General features: G+C 53.3%; 2 protein-coding genes across 7 annotated transcripts; both read left to right on the top strand.

The window, feature by feature from the left end:
* The first annotated feature begins 174 nt into the window (after nt 1-174).
* On the top strand, nt 175-12,061 carry caprin2 (caprin family member 2). Of its 6 annotated transcripts, XM_060049561.1 has the most exons (21): nt 177-303; nt 721-964; nt 1,568-1,630; nt 2,110-2,196; nt 2,551-2,792; nt 3,270-3,352; nt 3,643-3,762; nt 4,024-4,064; nt 4,575-4,799; nt 5,364-5,405; nt 5,492-5,620; nt 5,921-6,005; nt 6,084-6,307; nt 6,395-6,502; nt 6,589-6,717; nt 7,108-7,236; nt 7,638-7,764; nt 9,080-9,241; nt 9,690-9,751; nt 10,246-10,303; nt 10,588-12,061. In XM_060049561.1, the coding sequence occupies exons 2-21, from the start codon at nt 737-739 to the stop codon at nt 11,214-11,216; spliced, it is 2,973 nt and encodes a 990-aa protein (XP_059905544.1). In that variant the 5' UTR covers nt 177-303; nt 721-736; the 3' UTR covers nt 11,217-12,061. The 6 variants fall into 6 exon arrangements, with proteins under 6 accessions (XP_059905541.1, XP_059905542.1, XP_059905543.1 ...); XM_060049558.1 differs by having other exon boundaries at nt 175-303; nt 5,367-5,405; nt 5,921-6,307; XM_060049560.1 differs by having other exon boundaries at nt 176-303; nt 5,921-6,307; nt 9,080-9,181.
* A 357-nt stretch (nt 12,062-12,418) lies between these two features.
* On the top strand, nt 12,419-23,692 carry ipo8 (importin 8). Its single transcript, XM_060051066.1, has 20 exons — nt 12,419-12,683; nt 13,543-13,624; nt 13,793-13,949; nt 14,290-14,448; nt 14,788-14,944; nt 15,350-15,439; nt 16,237-16,331; nt 16,488-16,572; nt 16,772-16,906; nt 17,767-17,866; nt 18,228-18,304; nt 18,840-18,956; nt 19,400-19,489; nt 20,085-20,250; nt 20,747-20,907; nt 21,233-21,358; nt 21,736-21,802; nt 21,904-22,029; nt 23,175-23,272; nt 23,525-23,692. The coding sequence occupies exons 1-20, from the start codon at nt 12,600-12,602 to the stop codon at nt 23,690-23,692; spliced, it is 2,340 nt and encodes a 779-aa protein (XP_059907049.1). The 5' UTR covers nt 12,419-12,599.
* The last annotated feature ends 23 nt before the right edge of the window (nt 23,693-23,715 follow it).

Raw genomic sequence — 23,715 nt, 5'->3', positions numbered from 1 at the left:
TTTGGTCCATAACAAACTTGGATGGAGGTCTTGGTACAGTCTGTCCATGCCCACCTGCCAGGGACCCACACCTACGTGCACTTGTCCAGGTGTTGAGACCAGGTGACGTCACGTTGTGTCTCATCCCCTACCCCCCTCCTTCCTCCTCCATCCCAGCGGCTATAAAGAGGAGCGCGCGAGCACCGGCCGCGCCTCTTTAAAAGGCGTCTCGCGGTCGGCGGTCAGTCCCGGTGACGTCAGAGGGCCAAGACGGCGTGGTACTGGATCGTCATCGCAGAGAACGACGCGGATCAAAGACACGAGGTGGGTCCTCCTGCGGTCTGCGTCCCGGTCTGTCCACATCCCGGTTGTTCCACGTCCCGGTCTCACGGGGTTAATGACGCCTCCAGACACGTGTTATTGATTAACTCGACTTGTTCTGTGTTGTCAGCCGCGGTGATGCTCAGTCATCTGCAAACCGAATCCGTCCAACTCTCCCGGTCGCTTCTTATTTTGATGTCGGCTAAACTAACCGGGAGATTTTCTTTACAAAGTAGCAGCTTGGTGTCTTGCCTGTCTCCCGTCTCCTCAAGCTGTAGGGTGCAGGGTTTTATTGATGACGGGAGTCTGACTGCACGATTTGCAACTTTAACTGCAGAGTCACTCACGCGGTGGGCCAGACCTCGACCCGCACCCCGGGAGACAGAGTTCTGAACACGAGTCCACTTTGTTGGTCAACAGCGAGGATCTCGACATCATGGTGCAGCTGTCTCCCTCCCCGACCCGGCTCGTCGGCTCCGCGGCCGGGTGTCCCGTAGTGGGGGACCCCCCGGAGACCTACAGCCCGAAGACGGGCTCTCCCGGTAGCCTTAGCCCCCTCCACCTCCACCTGGAGGTGTCCACCGCCTACCAGGGCTACGACAACTACATAGAGGACGGGCTTATCTGCCTCAAACACAAGATCCGCAATATGGACAAGAGAAAGGTAGGCCTGCACTAATGATCAGTTAGGCTTATAGACTTTTGAAGAGGTAGGGCTGGAGTTATTAAGAGGTTGGCCTGCACTTATGAAGAGGTAGGCCTGCACTTATGAAGAGGTAGGCCTGCACTTATGAAGAGGTAGGCCTAAAGAGTAATGAAGAGGTAGGCCTAATGAGTAATGAAAAGGTAGGGCTATAGTTAAAGAGGCCTGTAGAGTTATGAGGTGGTAGGCCTGTAGAGTTATGAGGTGGTAGGCCTGTAGAGTTATGAGGTGGTAGGCCTGTAGAGTTATGAGGTGGTAGGTCTGTAGTTATGAAGTGGTAGGTCTGTAGTTATGAAGTGGTAGGCCTGTAGAGTTATGAAGTGGTAGGCCTGTAGAGTTATGAGGTGGTAGGCCTGTAGTTATGAAGTGGTAGGCCTGTAGAGTTATGAAGTGGTAGGCCTGTAGAGTTATGAAGTGGTAGGCCTATAGTTAGGTGGGCCTATAGAGTTGGGTAGGCCTATAGAGTAGTGAAGTGGTAGACCTACAGAGGAGTGATGGGCCTACTTGACCAGATGATCGTCAGTAGGTCTCGCCGTGTGTCACACCGTGTCTCTGTCTCCTCAGCTGAAACTAGAACACTACATGAAGTGGGTGGAGAACGGAGGCACTCTGAACAAGGACCAGATGGTGAGAAGATGCTCCTCTTTAAAGCCTGACTGCGTCTGTAATGAGCTGCTGATGCTGACCACGGTCCCAAACCACTGAGTAGCGTCTCGGAGTGTGACGGAACCTGTGTACTTATTAGGGCGGCTCGACTATCGAAAAAACAACAATTATGTTTTGGTCAGAATTTAAATCACGATTATTCCAACGGTTATTTTTGAGTGTGAAAACATGTTGCATTTATTCGGCATTTCACACCAAAAATACCCTTTGTAACTGAGAACTTTGACATTTCAAATATAAAAGGTTCAAATTGAGAATAATGTGCAAATATGTATCCAACTGTTTTCCAATTTCTATTAAACATTTAATGTTTATTTAGAATTTACATTTGATTTCTTGTATTATAACAGAAATAATAAAAGTTTGTATGACCCCAAAATTGGGTTCTTCTCCAGGAGGCAGTCTTTAATCACTCTAACGCGTGGTCCCTCTCCTCCCAGGATGCAGTGGGGCAGTACCAGGAGCTGATTCACAACCTGGCGTTTGCTCAGGAGATGCACTGCAGTCTGGACGTCCTGACCCAGAGCGTAAGGAACCCCCCCCCCCCCCGCTCGGCTAATCACTCCAGAGATTACGTTAGCTTTATTAGCATGACAGAAATGTCCATAAAGCATTCTCTCACATTTCATTCGATAAAGTAGAACGTTGGCGACTGTCAAATACAAATGACAGCAAAGCATTTGAAAAGATGAAACCATATAAGGTCATGACTGTAGACATGGCCTGTACTTCCTGTGAACATGGGCTGTACTTCCTGTTGACATGGGCTGTACTTCCTGTTGACATGGGCTGTACTTCCTGTTGACATGGGCTGTACTTCCTGTTGACATGGACTGTACTTCCTGTTGACATGGGCTGTACTTCCTGTTGGCTCCCCTCAGCTCCTCCGGGCCCAGAAGAAGGCTGCCGAGAAGGAGCAGCAGGAGAGGGTGGAGGAGGAGAGGAGGCGGCTGAGCACGGTGCTCCGCTTCCAGCACCTCCTGGCCAGCCTCCAGCAGGAGCAGACCCAGGGAGACCTGCTGGAGGGGCGCGGGCAGGCCCCCCGGGTCTCCCCCCAGCGGCTGGACAGCCTCACCCAGCTCTCTGGCCTCCTGGGGCTGGGCCAGAGAGATTCCCTGCTGAGGTCTGGAGGAGGTTTAGACCTGGTCTGGTTAGACCTGGTCTTGGGGGGCGGGGGGGGGGGGGTATTGTTAGACTGGGTCTGGGGGGTCTGTTTAGACTGGGTCTGTAAGAGTCTATTTAGTCTATTTCGATATTTATTGTTTAATTTTTTTGATTTGATCATATTGTATAGCAGCCTTTTAGTAAGGGTTTGGGCTGGAATTGGAACATAAATTCGAACCTAACGGTTTCATTAACCAATATCCTGTGAAAATGTGTATATCCCCAGTTAGTGTTAAAGGTCCCATGGCATGCCACCAGGTGCGGTGTGATTAGCCGTTACGAGCCGTTTTGGAAATCTGTCAAAAGGGGCAGATTTCCAAAACGGCTTGTAACGGCTAATCACACCGCACCTGGTGGCGTGCCATGGGACCTTTTTATAATGTCTCTACTAACGCGTATATCCCAGCTTAACGTAGTCCCTCTGGCATCGTTCTAGCGTGGCCAAACAGATGGAGAAGGCTGCGCTGCTGTACTTTGACCTGCTGGAGGCAAAGCACACGCCAGTGGCCGGTTCTACCTGTGAGTACGCACGCCCCCCCCCCCCCCCACCCCCCAGGTAGCGCTTCCTAAACCCGGGGTCGGGGGTCCCAACAGGGGGCGACCCGGGTCTCAGACGGGCCTGACACACCACACTCAGAAAACCCTGACCACCTGAGGCGGTGCCCCCCCTGGTTCTGTGAGTGTTTGTGTCGAGTCACGCCGGGTGGTCCGGTTGGGTTCCCGAGGTGATCCGGTTCAGGGGGCCGCTGCTCTCGGTCTTCCTCTGCCCGCTCCCCGGGCTGAACACCTGTTTGTTTGGCCTTTTGCAGTTAAAGACCTGAAGGAGCAGCTCACCTCGTTCCTGGACTGCGAGTACTTCAAGGTTCTGCGTCCGCTTCCGCCGCCCAGCAGGGCTCCAGTCGTTATTCCCAGCCCTCCCATCCACACCAGTAAGCTCCCACTGGCGTCCGTACGGTGACCTTTAGACCCGTTGGAGGTCACGCCGCTGCCGGTACGGTGGGCTCTGCTTCTCAAGGTGGAGTGGGGCGTTGTGTTCATTTTAAACCCAAGATGGAGGACATTAGTTGATGATGGTCCAAAATGTCCAATCTGTTTTGATTCGCTACCGTTGGAACTAACTGATAATGGATGAATGAATGGTTGCATTGCATATTAATGTTGACTGTTCTACCCCCACCGCCATCTTTTAGTCATATCGCAGCCAAAAACAAAGGAAACGCCTAAAAGCAAGGTATGGACACGTTTGCCTCCGAGAAATTAGTTAAAGTGGTTTGGGTTCTGTTGGGTAACGTGGTTGGGGTTCTGTTGGGTAACGTGGTTGGGGTTCTGTTGGGTAACGTGGTTGGGGTTCTGTTGGGTAACGTGGTTGGGGTTCTGTTGGGTAACGTGGTTGGGGTTCTGTTGGCTAACGTGGTTGGGGTTCTGTTGGCTAACGTGGTTGGGGTTCTGTTGGCTAACGTGGTTGGGGTTCTGTTGGCTAACGTGGTTGGGGTTCTGTTGGCTAACGTGGTTGGGGTTCTGTTGGCTAACGTGGTTGGGGTTCTGTTGGCTAACGTGGTTGGGGTTCTGTTGGCTAACGTGGTTGGGGTTCTGTTGGCTAACGTGGTTGGGGTTCTGTTGGCTAACGTGGTTGGGGTTCTGTTGGCTAACGTGGTTGGGGTTCTGTTGGCTAACGTGGTCGGGGTTTCTCTTGGTTGTTGTTGTTGAGACGTGCTCCACTGAGGCCCTGTCGTTGTTCCAGCCGGTCAGCAGGCCGCGGATCACCGTCACACAGACCGCTCCCCCCCCCCCGCCGCACCCCAACCTGAAGGCGGAGTTCCTGGCCATGAAGGAGCGTGAGCCCCCGGACTCCTGGGACGTGGAGTTCCTGTCGGACCGACCCTTGACCCCCAAGCCCTCAAAAGGCGCGGCCACCTTCATCCCCAGAGGAGCGGAGCCCAAACCCCTGCCCATCAGACCCAAACGGGTGAGCGGCTGGGGGCAGGAATCAGCTGGGCTTGGACTCGGATCATGAAGAATTTATTCCAATTCCTCATGATTCGATTCATGAGGAATTGGAATCACATCATTCGGAATGTGAATTTGAATCGATTCAATAACCACAACAAATGATTACACAGCTCGACTGAATTACAATATATTAATTTCACACTGGTGGTGAAATCATGTTTTTATATTTTGTTAACCAAACCCTCATAGTTTCAATGTGACCGCCTTCATGGGCTGTGGCTGTGGTTTATCTTTACATGGCATCAAACTCTCAGAAGAACAGTGCCAGGTGTTCCACTCTGAAAACGTTTAACTCAAAGGCACTCTTGTGCATCAAAGCGAACCGTCCTTCTCAAAGTGGAGGCTTTCTGGCTGTTTGACCGTAAACTGACTGCAGGTGTAGCATGCTCATCTGAACCGTTACAAAACTGTCTTCTCACAGGACTAGACAGTAAGCCACTTGGACCTGTGTTTTTTTGCCAGGGTCTACATTTGAAATAATAAACCCTTTCCACATGTTTGACCAATCTTCTCTTTGCAGAAGAAAGGGAAGAAAGCCAAAGGATCCCAGAGTGTCAAACTGGTGCGTTTCGCACCAATGCATCATATCTTCATGGCTTATTCGGTTGTCGGGTAAACGATGGGTTCAGTTTTGAGTTTCTTTGACAGGCTGCCATCGTGGTCGCCCCCTTAGAGGTGTTCAACTCTCAGGCGGTCCTGCCCAACGACCCGGTTCTCAGGAAACAACAATTGGAAGTCCTGTTGCACAAAATCCACGGCTCCTTCAGTTTCATGCAGGTACGATGATTCAGACTGATGTGGTCATCAGTAGACTACATTTACATTACCATTAAGGGCATTTAGCAGATGCAAAGCGACTTGCATAAGTACATTTTTCCAAAGAAAGCTAAACGTAAGTGCGTGCATTAAGTGCCAGGACGTACAACCTACAATAAGTGCGTAGGAGAACTGAAATCGGCAGGGAGCTCGTTCTACCACAGTGTTTACCTAGATTTAGTTTGCTTCAAAGTTCAGGCCGCTGTTGCACGTCGACCCATCTGGACGTGTTGGGTTGCTCCTGACTCTGGTGTCCCTCAGGAGTCTCATCTGGATCCCGAGGGGTTCCCCATCGATGGACACGCTCGCCTGGGCTGCAGAGCGTCTGGTTCTCCCCCTCTTCTTGGTAGCTCACACACGCTTGGATGTCCGTCGGATTCAGTTTCCCATTTGTCGCACTCTTTGACACCGTTTTCCGCTACAGAAGCGAAGCAGGAGCTGATTAAAAGCCCGATGGAGCTGATTAAAAGCCCGATGGAGCTGATTAAAAGCCCGATGGAGCTGATTAAAAGCCCGATGGAGCTGATTAAAAGCCCGATGGAGCTGATTAAAAGCCCGATGGAGCTGATTAAAAGCCCGATGGAGCTGATTAAAAGCCCGATAGAGGTGATTAAAAGCCCGATAGAGGTTCTTCCAGAAATGATGCAGGTAAGCGCCACACATTCACACAGAATTGGCATCATTTGGTTTTGGTCGCCACTTGCCTAAGTGTCTTTTTGTTCTTGTTCTTTCCAGTCCACTCCCCTGCCTGCCAGACGCTTGGAGGGCAGAGCCAGTTTGACCAATGGAGAGCAGGCTCTGAACTTATGTGACCTAAGTTTCCCAGCAAGAGATGTTTCTAACGTAAGGACCGGTGCGCTGTCTCGGAGTTGGTCCACCGTGTCGTTTGTATCGGGCAACACCTGTAAGATGTGGTGCTTTTCCCTCAGGAGTCTCTGCAGCTGGACGTCCAGACCCTGGTCTCTCCTCCGCTGGTCTCTCCAACCCTGGTCTCTCCTCCACTGTACCGGCGCGACTCGGTCAACTCCGTCTCCCCCGAGAACCGCAGTCTCCCACGGGTAAACGTCTAACAGCGACCGCAGCTTTATATCCGAGGGAACATGGCTGCACAAAACCATTTACACTGAGGGCATTTAGCAAACGCTTTCATCCAAAGCGATCTTCATCAATTAACTTGTCAGAAGGAAGAGAAACAATATATCGCTGGCAGTACAGTAATGATGTTCATAGTGCCAAGCACCACCAATCGTTAGGTTAAACCATTTCCAACAAATATAGCTAGGATAAGATGCTACACGATTTTTAAGTGCAGGACGTACAACTCGAGTAAGTATGTAAGGGGGGTGTGGGGCTGTAAGGGGGGTGGCTCATGCTGGGCTTTCCTCTCGGAGAGGAACCCAGCGTTCGTGCTCCTCCATCGAGTGACATCTCCGTCTGTACCCTCTCAGACGCCGGTGATGGACTCGGGGAAACAGTCCCCCTGTAACGGGGTGTCCTCCCCCTCCGTGACCCCCCAGGGTCACTCGTTCTCCACGCCACCTGCCCGCCGTGCCCTGATCGCTGACCAGTTCCAGTCGGTGAGTCGCCGCCGTCGAGGTTCCGGCCGCTCTGACATGGTGGGCGTCACTCTGAGGCAGGTGTTGTAGAAGCCCCCCCGTGACGCTGGTGGAATGTGAACTTCCTGAAAAAAATCAAATCAATGTAAAGGCGGCATTTGGCTCAGGAGGTATGGCTGGTCGGCTGGTAACCGGAAGGTTGCTAGTTCGATCCCCGGCTCCGTCTAGCTATAGTGTCGAGGTATCCCTGAGCAAGTCACCTCATCATGACTGCGCCTGACGAGCTGGCTGACGTCTTGCGTGGTTGACTCTGCCGTCGGTGTGTGTGTGTGTGTGTGAATGTTCGGCAATATTGTAAAGCGCTTTTAGTGGCAACTGGTTAGAAAGGCGCTGTATGAATTCAGTCCTTTTACCATTTATAGGTTTTCAAGTTAACCGGATCTGAGTCTCCGACCGGGGAATTGGGCTACGAAACGGAGACCAGCTACAACACGGCCAGCACCCAGACACCCCCAGAGTTCGCCCCCTCCGACGACGAGCCCCAGTCCGGTACGGCGTTCTGTCTCTGTTGTGTAGCGTGGTGTTCACCATAGTTTGTAAGTATGCAGTCTGTAGACCGTAGTTTGTAGTTCTACAGTGACTCTAGTTTGTAAGTGTCTGGAGACTGTGGTGTGCGAGTGTCTGGAGACTGTGGTGTGCGAGTGTCTGGAGACTGTGGTGTGCGAGTGTCTGGAGACTGTGGTGTGCAAGTGTCTGGAGACTGGTGTGCAAGTGTCTGGAGACTGTGGTGTGCAAGTGTCTGGAGACTGGTGTGCAAGTGTCTGGAGGCTGTGGTGTGCAAGTGTCTGGAGACTGTGGTGTGCAAGTGTCTGGAGACTGTGGTGTGCAAGTGTCTGGAGACTGTGGTGTGCAAGTGTCTGGAGGCTGTGGTGTGCAAGTGTCTGGAGGCTGTGGTGTGCAAGTGTCTGGAGGCTGTGGTGTGCAAGTGTCTGGAGACTGGTGTGCGAGTGTCTGGAGACTGTGGTGTGCAAGTGTCTGGAGACTGTGGTGTGCGAGTGTCTGGAGGCTGTGGTGTGCAAGTGTCTGGAGACTGTGGTGTGCAAGTGTCTGGAGACTGGTGTGCAAGTGTCTGGAGACTGGGGTGTGCAAGTGTCTGGAGACTGTGGTGTGCAAGTGTCTGGAGACTGTGGTGTGCAAGTGTCTGGAGACTGGTGTGCAAGTGTCTGGAGACTGTGGTGTGCAAGTGTCTGGAGACTGTGGTGTGCAAGTGTCTGGAGGCTGTGGTGTGCAAGTGTCTGGAGACTGTGGTGTGCAAGTGTCTGGAGACTGTGGTGTGCAAGTGTCTGGAGGCTGTGGTGTGCAAGTGTCTGGAGGCTGTGGTGTGCAAGTGTCTGGAGGCTGTGGTGTGCAAGTGTCTGGAGGCTGTGGTGTGCAAGTGTCTGGAGACTGTGGTGTGCAAGTGTCTGGAGACTGTGGTGTGCAAGTGTCTGGAGACTGGTGTGCGAGTGTCTGGAGGCTGTGGTGTGCGAGTGTCTGGAGACTGTGGTGTGCGAGTGTCTGGAGACTGGTGTGTGCGAGTGTCTGGAGACTGTGGTGTGTGCGAGTGTCTGGAGACTGCGGCCGTCTGTCCCTGTCCAATGGTGCCGGGGTTCCTCCATAACACGGGCCTGATGGCTCCTGGTGTTGGCGCTCTCGTGTCACTCCCTGGTCAGACCACGAGTGGCTGACTCCACCGAGACCTCTGCTGTAACTTTACAACTGTGCCTTTCCCCCCCCCCAAATGTCGTTTGTCAGTGTCTGGACTGTCAGTGTAGTGCTGGTAGACTGTAGTTTGTAAGTGCACAGTCTGTGTCCTCTCCTGCAGCGTACCAGTCGGACTGCCCGGTGGACGGCGGCGGTCAGGTATTTCTGTCCCCCAGCCAGCCCAGCGCCGGGCGGGCGTACCACGGCAGAGGCTACGCACGAGGTACGCCGCGGGGCAGCAAGGGCCCCACTTACTCCTCTCGCTCTCCCTGGTGGCTGCGAGGTAGCTATGGGTTTTCACTCTTCTCCGCTCTTCACTCTTTTCACTCCCCTGAACACGCTCGCTTCTGCGCCTTAACAGGCGGCTGCTGCCCTCTCTCTGGCTTACTGCTGCGGCCCTCTCTCTGGCTTACTGCTGCGGCCCTCTCTCTGGCTTACTGCTGCGGCCCTCTCTCTGGCCAAGAAGTGTTTGGCAGCTTTAATTAGGTTTTGAGGTTTATTTTATTTGTGTTTGGCAGTTCATGTACAATATATAAATAAAAGATAATTGAATTTTATGGTCCAGTCAGAACTGAAGGTTGTTCTGAGACTTGTCCAGGGGGTTTGACCTTCACTAGTCCAGGGGGTTTGACCTTCACTAGTCCAGGGGGTTTGACCTTCACTAGTCCAGGGGGTCTGACCTTCACTAGTCCAGGGGGTCTGACCTTCACAGTTGTTTCTCCTCTCCCCAGGACCGGCCTTCGTTCAGGGGGTTCCCCACAGAGATCCCGGACCCCTGCTGTATGGAGCCAGGGTAGGTTCTCCGTCCCCCGGGGTAGGTTCTCCGTCCCCCGGGGTAGGTTCTCCGTCCCCCGGGGTAGGTTCTCCACCCCTCAGATTAGCTGTGCCAAGGCCCTGATATGAGAAGTTATAGCTGCGTGTTTTACTCAGAAAGAAGCGCTACGTTGGGCTTCCATAACCTCAGGGTGTGTGCAGGGTACTCGAGCCAAACTAGTCAGAGTTGTAGCGCACACCTAAAACATCTTTACCTGTACTTGGTTACCAAGACCAGGTGAATGGTCTTGAGTACAGTTTGACGGGTGAACCCATCAGTCACTGTTTGACAGCCGGAAACTGCATTTGGTTACCAACTCTTAATTTTGTCATTCTTGCAGGATTTTCTTTTCTAGTTTGGATTTCTAACTGATCCAAAGAACTTTAACCTAATTGTTCTTCCACACTACCGATTTTGCGTTGTGCCCTAAATGTCATTTCCTGCCGTCAACATGTCATTCCATGTTTCCCAAGGAGTCTGTTTTCCAGCACGGCTACAGGCGAGGAGGGGCGGCCAGACACAACTCCAGCGGTGAGAGAAACCACAGGCTAGACCTTTCCTCCACTTGTCTTCGAAATGTCGTGCAACTTCGGGCAATGAAACTGAACCAGTAAACCATGACCCGGTTGAGTAGACCCAAACGCTTCAAAGGAAAACCGAACCAAGACACCAGGAAAGCTAGAGGGGGCGTCGTCCAACGGCAACTTGATCTAGCGGGGATGTCGTCTAACGCCTGGGGGGGGGGGCTGGTTCTCCTCTGAAGGCACCCCCATAGAGCGGTCAGGGATCCACGTGTCGTGTTCTTATCTCCTCAGGTTGGAGCGACTCCTCGCAGGTGAGCAGCCCCGACCGCGACGGGGTGTACCCCCTGTTGGATTCGGGGCACGGCGACTCCCTGTCCGTCTCCACCCTGGAGGTTCCGGTCACGCCCCATCACCACCACCACCACCACCACCACCCCCAGCAGCAGCAGCACCATCCCCACACCCACCCCCAGCACCAGCCGACCCTGCTGCCCGTGCCCATGTACCCGTTGACCCAGCCGATCCGCGTGGCCTTCACCGCCTCCCGCACGGCCAACTTCGCCCCGGGCAACCTGGACCAGACCGTGGTGTTCGACCAGCTGCACACCAACGTGGGCGAGACGTACGACGCCCGCGTGGGCCGCTTCACCTGCCCGGTGGCGGGCGCCTACGTCTTCCTCTTCCACATCCTCAAGCTGGCCATCAACGTGCCGCTCTACGTCAACCTCATGTGCAACGACGAGGTGATGGTGTCGGCGTACGCCAACGACGGCGCGCCGGACCACGAGACGGCCAGCAACCACGCCATCCTGCCGCTGTACCCCGGGGACCAGGTGTGGCTGCGGCTGCACCGCGGGGCCATCTACGGAAGCACCTGGAAGTACAGCACCTTCTCAGGGTTCCTGCTCTACCAGGACTGAGGACCCCTAGCGGTCCACCAGGACCTGGCACCTCCTCAGCCTCCTGCTCCACCAGGGCATGGAAGAACCACACCCTCTCAAGCTTCCTGCCGTACCTGGATGAACGGCACCTTAAGCTACCCTGCCGTACCTGGAAGAACGGGACCTTCTCAGGCTTCCTGCCGTACCAGGGCAAGGAGGTACTGCACCTTCTCGGGCTTCCGGCTCCACCAGGACTGAGGCTCTATGTGGGAAACGCACACACAAACAATTCTGTGCTAAGATGTCGCTATGCTTTGGCATAGTTTGCGCTTCTTGATCCAGCGCTGTGGAGGTGTCCATTGGCAGAAAAAACAGGACTTGACCGCTCACTCCGGGCCTTCATGAGTTGATGGTGTTTACGGCCGTGTGTCCCTGTCCAATGGTGCCAGGGTTCCTCCATAACACGGGCCTGATGGCTCCAGGTGTTGGTGCTCTCGTGTCACTACCTGGTCAGACCATGAGTGGGTGACACCACTGAGACCTCTGCTGTAACTTTACAACTGTGCCTTTCCCCCCCAAATGGCTCGCTGATGACTGATTGGCTCACTGACGAGCTTGGCTTGCTGATGACTGAATTATGGCTTTATTTATGGAACTTGAGTGAAACAGACTTTTGAAACAAGCGCTTAGCTGTGATGCTAAACTTAGACATGTCTGTTAAGTGTCCTGCGTGTGTGTGTGTGTGAGCGATGGCACATGAGAACGGTGGGGGTGGGTCCTTGGTGATGGGTGTTGGTGTTTGAACACATAATTGCGCCAAAGAGGGCTACAGCAATGCATTGTGGTCCGTTGACGTGCCTGAATAATAAAGATATAAAAATACAAAGCGGTATCGATTTTTGTGCTTTTTTGCACTCTTGGAGCTTGTCTTGCACACAGGAAAATGGAAAATATATAAAACAATAAATGTATCTTTTTTGAAAATATAAAAAATAATAACCTGAAGAAAATACTAATGTACCTCAAACTAGCCCAATTTCTAATGCATATAACTGGATCGCTGTGGAGTATCGTCATCTAGAGTTCAATGTAATGTAACTTATTTAGACTTCATTATTGCAACTAACCTGTTTAGACTTCACTGTAATACAGCTGTCCACCAGCTGTGAATCGGCCCGCCGCCAGGGGGAAGTGCCTCAGACCGCCGCCAGGTGGCAGCACTCTAATCAGGCGATCAAATAGCGAAGCGAAGAAGACCAACCGTAAACTCCGTTCGCTTTGCTTTCCGTCCACCTATCGCTGGTCGCCGGTACACCGGGGCAGGGCCAGCATAGTCGAACCGTCAACATCCAGGACCCGCCGTATAGGTCCTTTATCGTCTGCTGTGTTCGGGGTCTTCAGAGCGGACTGTAGTCTCCAGCCATGGACCCGAACCGGATCATGACGGCGCTGAAGGGGACCATCGACCCCGGGCTGAGGCGGGCGGCGGAGACCGAGCTCAACCAGGTAGGTCCTGGTCCTGGTCCTAGTCCTGGTCCTGGAGAACGAGCTCAACCCGCTAGGTCCTGGTCTTAATCTAGGTCCTGGAGACCAAGCTCAACCAGGCAGGTCCAGTCCCGGTCCGGGTCCTCGTCCGGGTCCTGGAGCCAAGCGGGATGCTCGGACCACGGGTCACGCCAGGCCGGGTTCTGGAGGAACATCAGGGGACTTGTGGTCCAGCAGATGGTTTAAATCCAGATGTAATTGTTGGTACAGAGCTGAGGAACCAGAGGAAGACTCGTTTAGAACAATAGGAACCTGACGGCGTGATCCATCACACTGACGTGTCTGAACCCCGTCCACCATGACCATCATCACACCGACTTGTCCCTCGACTGACCATCATCACACCGACACCACATCTCTGACACGGATCAGTCCCTCCTATGAAAGAGCGTTTCAGTTGTTTTATGGTTTAAAGGGCCTCTGGGTTAGTGTTAACTTGTGTTCACGGACAGCAGCAGCTGCTCTTTGATAATAATCCGTGATAATCAGAGTTCTGTCCGATAGAGCACACTGCATCGGACTATATCTCATGAAAAGATTCACCATCCTTCACTGTTGAAACTAATGTTCAATCCAAGGACTACTTTCCGATGAAGCTCTCTCTGCCTCTCAGGGTCAGGGGTGTTAGAGGGACGAGTGTGGAGGAAATGCATGTGGGCCATTTTAACTTATTTAGTTTTGGAAATATCCCCATAAAAGCTCTGTTTGTGTGTGTCTCTCTCTATGTGTGTGTGTGTGTGTTTGTTTATTTCCCATTGATCTGTAGGAGTGTAAATGTCTTTGTATTTTGTGCAGTTAATTTGACGTGTGTGTGTGTCAGTCCTTTAAGATCATCAACTTCGCGCCCACGCTGCTCCAGGTCATCATGTCGGACATGGTGGAGTTCCCCGTCCGTCAGGCCGGTGAGAGCAGACTCGCGTCTCAACACATGACAACAACGCAGTGGGACGGGAGGACGCCGTACCTTAACCTCAGTAACACTGTCTGTCTGTCTCTGTGTTTGTGTGTGTGTGCATCTGGGCCTGCGTGTGAATGTTTGTTTGTGTGTGTGTGTGTGTGTGTGCGTCCAGCCGCCATCTACCTGAAGAACATGGTGAGTCAGTACTGGCAGGACCGCGAGCCTGCGCCGGGTCAGGTGACCTTCCCCTTCAACATCCACGAGAACGACCGGCAGCAGATCAGAGAGCACATTGTTGAGGCGGTCATCCAGAGTCCTGAGAGCATACGGTACGCACAACACAGTCACTCTGATCCAGAGCCCCGCGTCCATACGGTACCCACAACCCACTCATTCTGATCCAGAGCCCCGAATCCATACGGTACACACAACGCGCTCACTACGATACTCACTCACTCACTCAGACCCTCACTCAGACACACACGCACACTCACTCACTCACCCACTCAGACATGCACTCACTCACTCACTCCCCCCCCCCTCGCTCTCCTCATTGGCCCTTTAACCTGCCTGATAAACCAGCTCAGATCACGGATGTTTTATGCTCAAAATAAACCAGCAGAACTGGGTGAACTAGTCTGATGGTTAAATTCCCGTGTTCTCCTCCAGAGCCCAGCTGACGATGTGCCTTCGAGCAATCATCAAGCACGACTTCCCGGGTCGCTGGACGGGTGTGGTGGACAAGATCGGCGCCTACCTAGGCTCCAACAAGAGCAGCAGTTGGTACGGCAGCCTGCTGTCCCTGTACCAGCTGGTGAAGACCTACGAGTGAGACACACACACACACACACACACACACACACACACACACACACACACACACACACACACACACACACACACACACACACACACACACACACACACACACACACACACACACACACACACACACAGCCTGCTGTCCCTGTACCAGCTGGTGAAGACCTACGAGTGAGGCTGTCCTGCAGAGAGACGGGCTGCTGGGACTACACAATGCACTCAAACGCACATCGCTAATACAATGTTCACACAACGCCCAAGCAATGCCGGAACAACCCTCACACAACGTTGGTACTCTCTGTGTGTGTCTGTCTGGGTGTGTGTGTGTGTGTGTGTGTGTGTCAGGTACAAGAAGCCTGAGGAGCGGGGCCCCCTCCTGGTGGCCATGCAGCTGTTCCTGCCCCGTGTCCAGGCGCTGCTCTCCCAGCTGCTGCCCGACGTCACGGCCGCCTCCGTCCTCATCCAGAAGCAGATCCTCAAGATCTTCCACTCCCTGGTGCAGGTAGGGGGGCGGGGCTCTGGGGACATCCTCTGTTAGTGTGTGTGTGTAGGGGGTGTGTGTAGGAGGTGTGTGTGTAGGGGGGGTGGGGGGGAGGCTCTGGGTTTGTTTGTTTATTTCCCATTCATATGTAGGAGTATAGATATCTTTTTGCAGTCCATTTGACGTGTGTGTGTGTGTCTCTCTATGTGTTTGTGGATCTGTGTGTGTGTCTGTTTGTGTCTCTGCCTCTGTGTGTGTGTGTGTGTGTGTGTGTGTGTCTGTGTCTGTGTCTGTCTGTATCTGGGTGTGTATCTCTGTGTGTGTGTGTGTGTGTGTGTGTGTGTGTGTGTGTGTGTGTGTGTGTGTGTGTGTGTGTGTGTGTGTGTGTGTGTGTGTGTGTGTGTGTGTGTGTGTGTGTGTGTGTAGTTCTCCCTCCCCCTCCAGCTCATCAACAACACTGTGATGACTCAGTGGATGGAGATCCTCCGAGCCGTCATGGACCGGGACGTCCCGCTGGTAAGACACGCACACACAATCACATAGACACACACACACACACAGTGTCAAAGAAAAAAACACACACGGTCACCCACACAAGCAGGTACACAAACTGTCACGCATACACACACAAAAACAAACACACACGCACACACAAACACACACACAAACACACACGTTCACGCGCACACACGGTCATGCGTACAAACACACACGCGGTCACACATCCGCACACAGAAACATACATGCATGCACACATATGTTGCATCGCCACAGAATCACTGGTATGAAGCACTGGGAGGAGAAGGTGAGGACATCTGGCGGACCTTTGTCCTCTCTGGCTGACCTCTGACCTCCTCACTGACCTCTGACCTCTCTGGCGGACCTCTAGACTGGGTAGCCCCGCCCATTCTGCCGGGGATTTGAGTTCCCCCTGCACAAGGGTCTGGAGAATAGCAACACATTTCTTTCTATTTCCGAATCGTTTTTGCGGGAGCCAATCACCAAGCTGGCTTTTCCCCTTGGTGCTCTATTGGCTGGTTAAACACAATGACGACAGGGAAGCTACGGCAAGCAGCCAATCGCATACAGAGTCATTTGAACTAAGCCCGTTGATCACGCCTCTTGTGCTGAAGTAAAAGACAGCAGCCTCCCCAGACCAACATGCAACCTGCGATTGAGCTTGGTCTGGCAATAGCCAGACTAGCGGACCTCCTCACTGACCTCTGACCTCTTTCTCTGACCTCTGACCCCTCGGCCTGACCTCTGACCTTCTCACTCACCTCTGACCTCTCTGGCTACCCTCTGCCCCCCAGGAGACCCTGGAGGTGGACGAGGACGACCGGCCCGAGCTGGTCTGGTGGAAGTGTAAGAAGTGGGCACTGCACATCATCACCCGCCTGTTTGAGAGGTGAGCCCTCCCCCTGGGTGGGGTTAGATGATCCCTGTCCTCTGGGGTGGGGTTAGAGGTCCCCTGTCGCCCTTCTGGGTGGGGTTAGAGTTTCCTGATATCTGAATGGATCGACAGAGGGGGTTTGAAACAGTCCTCATGTGTTTGGGAGCGTAGGTACGGGAGTCCCGGGAACGTCACCAAGGAATATTGTGAGTTTGCGGACTTCTTCCTCCGGACGTACGCAGTGGGGATCCAGCAGGTAGGAGGCTGCCGGACATTTAGCATTTAGCAGGACATCTTAACACTCTTTAAACGATGAGGACTAAAGGTGTGTGTGTGTGTGTGTGTGTGTGTGTGTGTGTGTGTGTGTGTGTGTGTGTGTGTGTGTGTGTGTGTGTGTGTGTGTGTGTGTGTGTGTGTGTGTGTGTGTGTGTGTGTGTGTGTGTGTGTGTGTCCAGGTGCTGCTGAAGGTGGTGGATGAGCACCGTCAGCGGCACTACGTCACCCCACAGGTGCTGCAGCAGTCTCTGAACTACCTGAGCCAGGGGCTGTCCCACTCGCTCACCTGGAAACACATGAAGCCTCACATGCAGGTACCACCGCTGCTCTGACTCTGTTGTGTCCTCCAATCCCGCGTGTTCTCGTTATGTCTCCTCCAATCACGCGTGTTCTCGTTATGTCTCCTCCAATCCCGCGTGTTCTCGTTATGTCTCCTCCAATCACGCGTGTTCTCGTTATGTCTCCTCCAATCCCGCGTGTTCTCGTTATGTCTCCTCCAATCACGCGTGTTCTCGTTATGTCTCCTCCAATCACGTGTGTTCTCGTTATGTCTCCTCCAATCCCGCGTGTTCTCGTTATGTCTCCTCCAATCCCGCGTGTTCTCGTTATGTCTCCTCCAATCCCGCGTGTTCTCGTTATGTCTCCTCCAATCACACGTGTTCTCGTTATGTCTCCTCTAATCACGCGTGATCTCGTTGTGTCCTCCAATCACGCGTGTTCTCGTTATGTCTCCTCCAATCACGTGTGTTCTCGTTATGTCTCCTCCAATCCCGCGTGTTCTCGTTATGTCTCCTCCAATCACACGTGTTCTCTTTATGTCTCCTCTTATCACGCATGTTCTCGTTGTGTCCTCCAATCACGCGTGTTCTCGTTATGTCTCCTCCAATCACGCGTGTTCTCGTTATGTCTCCTCCAATCCCGCGTGTTCTCGTTATGTCTCCTCCAATCCTGCGTGTTCTCGTTATGTCTCCTCCAATGACACGTGACCTCGTTATGTCTCCTTTAATCCCTTGTGATTTCGTTGGCTCCTCTAATCCCTTGTCATCTTGTCATCTCCTCTAATTACGCATATTCTCGTTATGTCTCGTCCAATCACGCGTGTTCTCGTTATGTCTCCTCCAATCACTTGTGATCTCATTGTCTTGTGTAATCCCGCGTGATCTTGTGGCCCCAGACCCTGTGCCAGGAGGTGGTCTTCCCTCTCATGTGCTACAGAGACGAGGACGACAAGCTGTGGCAAGAGGACCCGTACGAGTACATCCGCGTCAAGTTCAGTAAGGGCGCACACACACACACACACACACAAACACACACAAATACACACACACACACAAACACAAACAAACAAACAAACAAACGTAGATGCACGCACAAGCCCACACGCATGCATGCAAACCACAGATGCACACACGCATGCATGGACGCACACAAGCACATACACACACCGTCACACACGCACATAAACAGACGCACACACATATACACACATAGTGATCCCCTAGTGTCTTCACTCTGTGGAGTCATGTGAGGTCAACAGACCATTGACCCAGGACCTCACATAGGGGGCCCTCTAGAGGTGGGCCTGAGAAGTGCATCTTACCTTTAGACTAACATGGCTCCTCCTCCGTGTTTCAGACCTGTACGACGACCACGCCCTGCCCGCCACCGCCGCCCAGAGCCTGCTGTCTAAAGCGGCCCGCAAGAGGAAGGAGGTGGGAGCTAGCGGCCGTTAAGATCAACTGACAGCCGCTGGAACCAGAATATGTCTTATATTGCAACCCCCATTACACTAACATTACTCATTAGTCCCTCTGGTGTCCAACAGAAAGGGTACGGTGTACCATGGTGAAGTCCAACTTAAACGAAACAACGTTTAATGATGAAACAGTTCTCTCGTGTTTACCGACACACCCACAATAGTTTGCGGTGCGGCTGCATTCCAAACATCTCGTCTTATCATGATCACTCTGAACTGCTGAAACCGTTTTGGTGTTTTAGCGATTCTTTAACAAGCGATTATTTCACAAACGTTGACAATCATAATTGATATACCACATTGCTGAATGGCCGAATATAACGAATGTGATTGGCTACGACGGAAGGCTGTGATTGATCAGATACTGCTGCTGCTCCCTGTGACCTGCGTCCCTGTGACCTTTGACCTACCTCCCTGTGACCTGCGTCTCTGTGACCTGTGACCTTTGACCTGTGTCCCTGTGCCCTGTGCTCTGTGCTCCGTGCTCCTAGGTTCTTCCTCAGATGATGGAGTTCTGCCACCAGACGCTGATGAGTCCCACTGCTGACCCCCGCAGGAAGGACGGGGCGCTGCACTGCATCGGGGCGCTGGCCGAACTCTTACGTAAGGCACGTACCTAACCCCACTCTGCACCCACACACTTCAGCTGGTATCTCTCTGTTTACTGGGAAGTACGGTCTCTTTACTGTATCAATTACATACGTGAACCCTACTCTACACACGCATGCTTCAGCTGGTGTCTCTCACTGCTTAAAGTGGAGTACGGTCTCTCTCCACAACCTCTCAGTGTGTATCTCTCCGTTTACTGTATCACTGAAGCATGGTCTCTGGTTCTCTGAGAACTCCCTTCCCCTCGCGTTTTTATCTCAACTAGATTCGGTTTTTAGGAGATCAACTAAAATGTTTAATAAAACAAGCGCCCCTACCCTTAACCTATGGAGGACAGTGTTCTAACTCTCTGTGTGTGTTTGCGTGCGTGTGCGTCTGTGCGTGTGTGTCTGTGCGTGTGTGTGTGTGTGTGTGTGTGTGTGTGTGTGTGTGCGCCCAACAGAAGCGTCTATACCGGGAGCAGATGGAGCTCATGCTCCAGAACTACGTGTTCCCACTGCTCAACTCCCCCCTGGGGTACCTCAGAGCCCGGGTAAGTCCCCCCCCCCCCCCAGTGGGTCCAAGGGTCTGTGGTCCAGGTCCCGGGTCACGATGGACCCCCTCTCCTCTCCAACGCAAACCAGTTCCCAGGGCCAAACCAGTGCCAAGGTCCAAACCAGGTCCTGGTCAGGAATGTGTGGGTGCTGACCAGTGCTCCCTGTTCCCCCAGTCCTACTGGGTGCTGACCAGTGCTCCCTGTTCCCCCAGTCCTACTGGGTGCTGACCAGTGCTCCCTGTTCCCCCAGTCCTACTGGGTGCTGACCAGTGCTCCCTGTTCCCCCAGTCCTACTGGGTGCTGACCAGTACTCCCTGTTCCCCCAGTCCTACTGGGTGCTGACCAGTGCTCCCTGTTCCCCCAGTCCTACTGGGTGCTGACCAGTGCTCCCTGTTCCCCCAGTCCTACTGGGTGCTGACCAGTGCTCCCTGTTCCCCCAGTCCTACTGGGTGCTGACCAGTGCTCCCTGTTCCCCCAGTCCTACTGGGTGCTGACCAGTGCTCCCTGTTCCCCCAGTCCTACTGGGTGCTGACCAGTGCTCCCTGTTCCCCCAGTCCTACTGGGTGCTGACCAGTGCTCCCTGTTCCCCCAGTCCTGCTGGGTGCTGCACTGCTTCAGCCCGCTGCGTTTCCATGACGAGGTGTCGCTGAGGAACGCGGTGGAGCTGGTGAAGCAGGACCTCATCGCCGACAAGGAGATGCCCGTGAAGGTGGAGGCGGCCATCGCCCTGCAGGCGCTGGTCAGCCACCAGGAGGAAGGTAGGACCCCCAGTACAACCAGTCCACCACAGCCACCACACCCAGTTCACCCAGTAAACCCACCCAGTACAACCAGTACACCCTGTACACCCACCCAGTACAACCACTACACCCAGTTCACCACACCCACTACACCCAGTTCACCCAGTAAACCCACCCAGTACAACCAGTACACCCACCCAGTACAACCAGTTCACCCAGTATACCATCCAATTCACCCAGTATACCATCCAATTCAACCAGTACTCCCAGCACACCCAGTAAGCCTACAACCATTACACCCAGTAAGCCCAGTACAACCAGTTCACCCAGTTCGCTACACCCACCCAGTACACCCAGTTCACCCATTAGGCCTAAACCCAGTTCACCCAGTACACCCACCCAGTTCACCCAGTTCACCCACCCAATTCCCCAAATGCACCCAGTACACCCAGTTCAGCCAGTTCTCCCAGTACACCCAGTGCTCCCAGTTGACCCAGTGCGCCCCGGTCCCCAGCCAAGCGCTACATCCGGCCGTACGTGCGGCCCGTGATGCAGGAGCTGCTCCACATCGTCAAGGAGACGGAGAACGACGACCTCACCAACGTCATCCAGAAGATGATCTGCGAGTACAACCAGGAGGTGGCGGCCATCGCCGTGGACATGACGCAGAACCTGGTGAGGACCCCCCCCCCCCCCCGCTCCCCTCCCCAGGTCCTGAACCCCCCCAGTGGATCTAGAACCCCACCCCCCCCCTCCCCAGGGTCTTACCTGCTCTGCTTTGTTTACGATCTCCTCTGACTGCCTGGTGTTTGTGCGTGTGTTTGTGTGTCCTGTCTGTCTGTGTGTGTGTGTGTGTGTGTGTGTGTGCGTTTGTCCTGTCTGTCTGTCTGTGTGCCTGCCTGCCTGTGTGTGTGTGTGTGTGTGTGTGTGTGTGTCTGTGTGTGTGCGTTTGTCCTGTCTGTGTGTATGTGTGCCTGTGTGTGTGCGTGTGTGCGTCCAGGCAGAGATCTTCATGCGTGTCCTCCAGAGCGAGGAGTACGAGGAGAGCGAGGACAAGACGGTGATGGCTCTGGGCATCCTGAGCACCATCGACACCATCCTCACTGTGATGGAGGACCACAAGGAGGTACACACGCACACACACACACACACACACACACACACACACACACACACACACACACACACACACACACACACACACACACACCATCCTCACTGTGATGGAGGACCACAAGGAGGTACACGCGCACACACACACACACACACACACACACACACACACACACACACACACACACACACACACACACACACACTATTCTCACACGTGATGGAGGACCACAAGGAGGTACACACAAACACACGCATGGACACGGACACACACGCACACACATGGACACACACACTAGAACATGCACGGACGCACACATGCACAAGCACACATACGCACACATTCATATACGTCTTCCATGCCTAGCTGCCTCTCTCGGTCTCCCTCAGATCACCCAGCAGCTGGAGGGGATCTGTCTGCAGGTTATCGGACTGGTCCTGCAGAAGCCCATCATAGGTATGGCAGGTGTGTGTGAGCAGCTCTGTGTTTGTCTGTGCTTAGCCATCATGCGTCAGGGCGTGGCTCTGTGGGCGTGGCCTAACTCTGCGTCTCCTCAGAGTTCTACGAGGAGATCCTGTCGCTGGCCTTCGGCCTCACCTGCCAGAGCGTCTCCCCCCAGATGTGGCAGCTGCTGGGCGTTCTGTTCCAGGTGTTCCAGCACGACTGCTTCGACTACTTCACCGGTAACGCGAACGCACACACATGCACACATCCACACATTCATACGCACACATACTGTACATGCACACACATATGCACACTCGTATGCACACTGTTATGGTGTCCAGATACATCTGTCTGCAGATTAGGACGGCCAAACATAACGACTCTGACGACAGGGTTGCGGGGAAAAAGCAACGTTTTTACTGGTTGAAAACAGTGATCTTATAGTTCCACGTAAAGTGAAACGAGCATCAGCAAAAAAAAAAAACGTCAGCAGAGAAAAGCCAAGGTGGTTACCACATGACAATAAAGGAAAAGTATCAACTTTAGCATCACACTTACTAGCTGGGCGATGCAGCTTCCCTCACTCGTGTGCCCGATGCACAACTCGCGGAGCGGACAAATATAAACGGTGCGTCTTCAGGGGAAGCGTTTTGTCTACTCTTACTGATCCTAACCTTAAGGTGCAGAAAGTAACCGCCATGGTAAATACAAATGTGACGTGTTTAACATTGTTAACAGAAGGTACAGGTGTGCCAGCGTCTGTGCTCAAGATGAGAGAGAGAGAGTGAGCCGCCATCTTCCCCTTGGCTTTGTATGAGTGGGGGCGGAGCCAACAATCAGGGAGAGCCAGTCAGCAACTGGCAGCCGGATTGCTCCGCCTCCGGGAGGTGGTGAGACGACGGAGTGTAAGAGCCGGGCAAAATCAAAACATTAGTACAAAACACACAAAGGCAGCACAAAACCCAGTACAACGTAGTACTACAACGTAACACACACATGCATGCATACTCGCACAGACACATACATCCACGCACGCACACACACATGCACTCAGGCACACACGCACGCGCACACACATGCACTCGCATGCACGCACACACACACGCACACATGCAAAAACATGCACACACTCAAACACACACTCACACATATTGCATGCCCGGAACACACAATTCCAGATTCATTCCTCTCGACCTCAGCAGCTGACTCCATGTCTCCTGGTTACGAAAGAGGACATCTGTGTTCCCTACTGAACGATCCTCAACGTCGCCAACCTATTTGATTTATATGTCAGTGTCTTACCTAGCGTCTCGTAACGCCGTGTTTACGTACGGCTCCGCGGTCAGGTAAAAAGGGACGTTTGATGGATTCTCTGCCGCAGATCTGATGCCTCTGCTGCACAACTATGTGACGGTGGACACAGACATGCTGCTGTCCAACCCCAAACACCTCGAGGTCATCTACACCATGTGCAAGAAGGTGGGTGATACCCCGCGGAGCAGGCCAGGCTCGGCTCAATCTTCTTCTACTCTTACTGTGACGATCTTCCTCTGTATAGATTTTGTAGTTATATTGTTTTCAAATCTGTGTATACAGTGTATATGCTGCTGATGATCCTTTTATCTGTGTGTGTGTGTGTGTGTGTGTGTGTGTGTGTGTGTGTGTGTGTGTGTGTGTGTGTGTGTGTGTGTGTGTGTGTGTGTGTGTGTGTGTGTGTGTGTGTGTGTGTAGGTGCTGACCAGCGATGCGGGGGAGGAGGCTGAGTGTCACGCTGCCAAGCTGCTGGAGGTCATCGTACTGCAGTGTCGCGGCCGTGGCATCGACCAGGTGAGACCCACGAGGCCGGAGGCCCAGCAGGGGCCAGTAGGGCCAAGAGACCAGAGGCCCAGAGGCCAATAAGTCCAGAGGCCCAGAAACCCAGA

The sequence above is a fragment of the Gadus macrocephalus genome, chromosome 4, assembly GCF_031168955.1.
Source record: "Gadus macrocephalus chromosome 4, ASM3116895v1".
Taxonomy (NCBI): Eukaryota; Metazoa; Chordata; class Actinopteri; order Gadiformes; family Gadidae; genus Gadus; species Gadus macrocephalus.
Note: the sequence above shows the minus strand (reverse complement) of the source record. Positions and strands in the feature narration are given on the sequence as shown.

What these genes read in the sequence shown, in the direction of transcription:
- ipo8 (XM_060051066.1), top strand. Translation starts at nt 12,600, where the DNA reads ATGGACCCGAACCGGATCATGACGGCGCTGAAGGGGACCATCGACCCC. An exon ending in CGGAGACCGAGCTCAACCAG is followed by an intron (nt 12,684 to 13,542) that starts GTAGGTCCTGGT and finishes TGTGTGTGTCAG; the next exon opens with TCCTTTAAGATCATCAACTT. An exon ending in CCTGCAGAAGCCCATCATAG is followed by an intron (nt 21,803 to 21,903) that starts GTATGGCAGGTG and finishes GCGTCTCCTCAG; the next exon opens with AGTTCTACGAGGAGATCCTG.
- caprin2 (XM_060049556.1), top strand. Translation starts at nt 737, where the DNA reads ATGGTGCAGCTGTCTCCCTCCCCGACCCGGCTCGTCGGCTCCGCGGCC. An exon ending in GCTCCTTCAGTTTCATGCAG is followed by an intron (nt 5,621 to 5,920) that starts GTACGATGATTC and finishes GGTGTCCCTCAG; the next exon opens with GAGTCTCATCTGGATCCCGA. An exon ending in CCCTGCTGTATGGAGCCAGG is followed by an intron (nt 9,752 to 10,245) that starts GTAGGTTCTCCG and finishes ATGTTTCCCAAG; the next exon opens with GAGTCTGTTTTCCAGCACGG.